At 44.6% G+C, this 5103-nt stretch overlaps 1 protein-coding gene across 1 annotated transcript in view; it reads left to right on the plus strand.

Annotated features, from left to right (window-relative positions):
* The window catches only part of mecom (MDS1 and EVI1 complex locus), a gene marked incomplete in the record, with an annotated part of 127669 nt that extends 122566 nt beyond the window's left edge, over window positions 1-5103 (plus strand). Inside the window, 5 exon segments of the mRNA XM_035680523.1 lie at window positions 898-1067; window positions 1942-2086; window positions 4117-4353; window positions 4450-4636; window positions 4751-5103. Of these exon segments, the coding sequence (XP_035536416.1) occupies window positions 898-1067; window positions 1942-2086; window positions 4117-4353; window positions 4450-4636; window positions 4751-4885 (874 nt within the window).

A 5103-nucleotide genomic window follows, 5' to 3' on the forward strand; every position in this document is an offset into this window, starting at 1 on the left:
CTGCCATCAAAAAGGTTATCACAAGATTAACTTCTTTTTTTTCTAGAATCATAGTCTAGTTGGCAAATTCAACACGCAAAGTTTCTCAGCATTGTGTTATACAGGAAACTTCGGTAACCGGTCTCCTTGCCATCCCATATCAACACTGCAGAGTTTTCCAGGTGCTGCTGAGGTAGAAAGAAACAATGCAACAGCATTTCAGTACACATGTAAAAATGAATCTTGCACATTTACTACATTCGGATAATGAGTAAGCCCTGGCTAGCACTGTTCTGCTTTGTAGTTACTAAGGTAGTGGAATGTTGGCCCAAAGCTTGGAGGAGGCCTGCTGACCACAGGGGAGAGAGAAAGACAGACGCAGGCCTCTACTGCCCCAGCCTGATAGCCTGCACTCCACACGCTGGCATGCCATTAAAGATCACCGCTGTTTATTGTAATTTTTTGTGGAGATAACCGGGGGGTTTCCTGAGGGACAGCCAATCGAGCGAGCTAATTCCACCAGAAGAAAAGATGTAATCTTCTCGTATAATTTTGCATGAAGAAACTTGGCAAGAAGCTCTAATTTTGCAGGGCTAGAACCAAATCTGTTGCGTGCTTATTTTGTGAGAGAAGAATGCAATTTTATTGCGCTGGCTAGAGATAAGAGGCAGAGCTGTTTCACCTTAAACAAGCTCCTCCATCATGTCTGGGATTGTGGGACTGCTGGGACTGTCTGTATGCATGTGTGTATGTGTGTCCTACATTATGTATCTCATTATGTTTCCCACAGAACAAACCACGGGTTCCTGTTTCATTATGCACTACAGTTGTACTTATGACTAGCAGCTTGTGTGTTTCTGCTGTTTTTGTCATTTCGTAATTACGTAATTAAGTGAAAGGCCTCCGCTTCTCCTGCAGGTGTAAATACTGTGACCGCTCCTTCAGCATCTCCTCCAACCTGCAACGTCACATTCGGAACATCCACAACAAGGAAAAGCCCTTCAAGTGCCACTTGTGTGATCGTTGCTTTGGTCAGCAGACCAACCTCGACCGTCACCTCAAGAAGCACGAGAACGGCAACCTGTCAGGTGAGAAGTCTTGAGCGTACATTTCTGGTTCATTCCATATTTTATCAGAGAAAAACGAGAGGTGCTGATTTGTGATGTAGCAGCACGTTGCATTTAAGCTGCTGAATAATATAATATAATTGACTCATGATTGGAAACAATTTTAGGAGTTGAAAAATTAAATTACATAAATCTGTCATCTAGCTCTGCAACAGCACAAAATATATTTTTTTTAAAGAGCTGCTTTCATCTGCAGCACAGCTTATGGGTTTGATAGGTTGCATCACCCTGACTCTGAATCAGCAGAACAAGCAGGGACACCTGGCCAGCAGCTGACAGCAACAGTCCTCGGAGGTTTCCACTTAATCAGACACGGTGTTCACTCTATCAAATACAAAATCAATTATCTGCCAAGCTTTCCCATTGCAGCATCAAACAATTTCTCTCCTCCAAATCACAACACAAAGATAAAAAGCTGAAGATTGTTCAGCAGAATCCCCAAAGTTAAAATATTAAAAAAAATTTCATTTAAAGTCTCTTTGGCATGTCCGTTATTACACATATTTTAGTATTTTGTGTGGCCAAGCATTGTGAAAACTCATATCATTTTATATTAAATTGTAGTCAAGATCTCAAGGTTTCCAAAGGTACCAAATATATGACGGAGAATTCCACTGAAATGTGTATAACATAATGTACAATCCAATGTTTCCCTATGGTCTAATGGTTCCACAATTATGTCTTTAGAAAAAAAAACTTGATTTGCAGATAGAATATATGTCACATGTGTAACATATGTGAAGCTACTTATGGGAACTTTGGTTCGAGTATTGATTATATTAAAATATCAAAACACATCTTTGGAGACAAACATGAGTTTCCTTTTTGTTTGCAGGCACTGCAATGTCGTCCCCACAGTCTGAACTGGACAGCGGCAGTGCCATATTGGATGACAAAGAAGACTCTTATTTCAATGAAATAAGAAATTTCATCAGCAACACAGGCCAGAACCAGACATCACCAGACCCCTCTGAGGAAGGGTAAGTGTAGTTTCATGTGTTCATGTCTGAGTCTGAGTCTGAATCAGAGTTTTTTCTTTTGCTACAAATATCAGTGAGCACTTGGCTCACCCAGGCTTCTCACCCACTACACCAACCCAGCAGCAGGGACAAACGAGGGCCAGGTACTAAATAAAATCAAATACAAGATAACATAAACATTTATTTATCTGAAATGATATCTACATTGCTGCACGTTGAACTCTTGCGTTTATTTGTGGCTACATTAAGATTATTGGACTTAAAAAAGACCTCTCAGGGCTTGAATAAGTATGAATAAGTGGTCAGCTGCTATCAGCCCATTTTAGACTTGCATACCACCCAGCCAGCCCTCGTTAATTATCACATCATGCTCTGAGGTCTGGAGTAGAAAGCAATCATCTGCGATGACATTTAAGATAATGGCAGGTTTTGGAAACGTGCAGGAGCTCCTTATATCAGTTGCCTTTTGGCCACACGTACGAACAGATATCTACGCACATGCAACTACGTCTGAGCATTATGCAAATAAATTCTTGGAGCTGTGATCAGGTCGGATAGCAGTTGAGAGGTCTGCTCAGGTCTCTGAGTTTGTTTTCACGTGCCTCGAGTTGGTGTGATCACAGGGCAGATTGGAAGTTGAGATAGAGATCTCGCAGACTGGTGTGTGATTGTGCAGAAGAAGGCCTGTGAGAGCAGGACCTGGCGGTAGAGCGTTAGAGGGAGGGGGGGTGGGGGGGTGCAGCAGTTAGCCCACCACATCTGGAACCAACATGTCTGCCTACAGGAAGAGAGTAGAGGGGGTGGGGTCAAAGGGTCGGCCCGTGTTTCCTTTCAAAGTGCTGTGCTCCTGACTACTTCTGATAGATACTTTATCCCCAGCAAATTACCACGTTTGAAAGCGTAATTAGCGAATCTGTTTTCTTAATCACAGAGCTCTCGCTCTCTTTTTTTTGGAGCTAGTCCCTTTTCTCAGCCCCGCAAGCTGGACATGGCACGAATACCACCTCGTCAGCCTCAAACTCTCCATCCCAGCGGGAGCTTTGTCGAAAGCACATTAATATCAGCCACTGATGAAAGAGCAAAGATGATGTGGATAATGTATGCGCTAAAATATAAACTGCAATAATTCCCTCTCTCTCCTTCTTCTACGGTCACTGCACACTCAAATGAATCCATTTCAAATCCAGTGTAGGTGTCCTGTTCATAAGCAACCTATAATTATGGCGATGTGCTTGATGTGTTTTGTTTCCTATCTATCTACTTCTCCACGTCCAATTTTCAGTCCTCATCTCTGAATCCTTTGTGTGAGAAATGGCATTTTTGGGAGCTGACGAAAGACGTCCCGGAGTGTAATTAGTGAATCAGTCTTAATGTGGTTCCAGATGATTTACCAAATGGTGGTTTCCTGTGGCGCTGAGACAGAGGGACAGATTAAGACTCAGGCAGTTTGGATAGCCAGCCCTCTCTCCCTCCACAGGGATAGAGGAATGGGCCGGTTGGCAACGCTCTCATAACTCTCCCACCAAATGGGGCTGTCAGCTAAATATTTTGCCTATTAGATGAATACGAGATAGTTGAAAAAATAAACAAGGAGAGAGGCAGAGCACTCCAGTTAAGTGCTGCAACGATCAACCCAGTGCTGCTGTGCCTAAAGGGGCCCCAGAGCCTCGATGACAAACGGGATTCCGGCTCTCTCGATCCCAGCTGCCATGTCCTGCGTCAGATCCACCTCTCCCTGCTCCTTATCCCATACGCTCCATTGTTTTTCTATATACACTCTCACAAGAACTTGTAGGAAACCAAAAACAAAAGACGAATGCCGGGGTACATACTTTACCTATGTATAGTTTTCACTTGTTTAACAAGCACCAGAAGAAATCTTTATTACTCTCCCTTTTCTTGAACATGAACGCAGTTTATTTATTAAATACACAGCTTAACAAGATAGACGTCACTGTCATATATTCTTCCTTTAAATGTCTACTAATTCTACAAGCTGTATTGATCTAATCGACGTTCCTGGCCTACAGGTTAAATGGCGGCCCATTTGAGGAAGAAAAGCCGCTGATGGCCAGCCACGGGTCACGTGACCTGGAAGACGAGGAAGCAGAGGAGCTTGGTGCTGATGAAGAAGAAGGGGAAGAGCCTAGCAACACCCCAGGGAAACCAGAAGGCAAGGTGCTTCCTAGCAGCCTTAGTGATGACATACAAGACGAAATGGACTTCAACGGGCCGAACGACTTAAACCTTAAAACCTCTCCTGGGAGGTAAATTCAACACAGACGCACACATTTAAAACATTATTTTACATTGTGTTTATCTTGAATTTGCCTTATTTACATGTTCTGCTTCTTGGCCTCCAGGTATAAGGATGAGGAGGAGCAGAGTGGCTACTCAGCCTTGGATCATATTCGTCACTTTTCGGAAATGCGCAAGCTGGAGGAGAGCGAGCTGAGCGAGGGAGATGGTGATGAGGACGATGATTCGTTTGGCTCCCCCTCCCTGACTGAGGCCGTCAAACAGCCTCTCTTTAGGAAATCTAAGTCTCAGGTAGAAAAGACACTGACAGTTCATATGCACACACACCTGCTTACCCACACAATGTACATCCATATTTGCATTTAAGCACGGTAGTTAACTGTAATCCATCTCCCTCTCCCTCAGGCGTATGCCATGATGCTGTCTCTGGCTGAAAAGGACTCTCTCCACCCAGCCTCCCACAACCCGGCCACCATGTGGCACAGTCTGGCACGGGCTGCTGCTGAATCCAGTGCCATCCAGTCCCTCAGCCATGTATGATGACACCCCTGCGCTTTCCCTGTCACCTTTCAACCCCCAAACCTGACCTATGGCACTGGGAGCCCATTGCAGGGGCTATGTGCGGGGCCCCTGATCGTCCACAGAGTGACTGCTGAGCAGAACCACGGCCCATCTGACTGCTGAGCAGAGCGCCTTACACACACAGCAAGGGTCACTGTCCATGCAGAACCCAGCCACCCCCCCCCCCAAAAAAACCC

This window comes from Morone saxatilis, unplaced genomic scaffold (genome assembly GCF_004916995.1).
Source record: "Morone saxatilis isolate NCDOM2014 unplaced genomic scaffold, NCSU_SB_2.0 Contig8, whole genome shotgun sequence".
Classification (NCBI taxonomy): Eukaryota; Metazoa; Chordata; class Actinopteri; family Moronidae; genus Morone; species Morone saxatilis.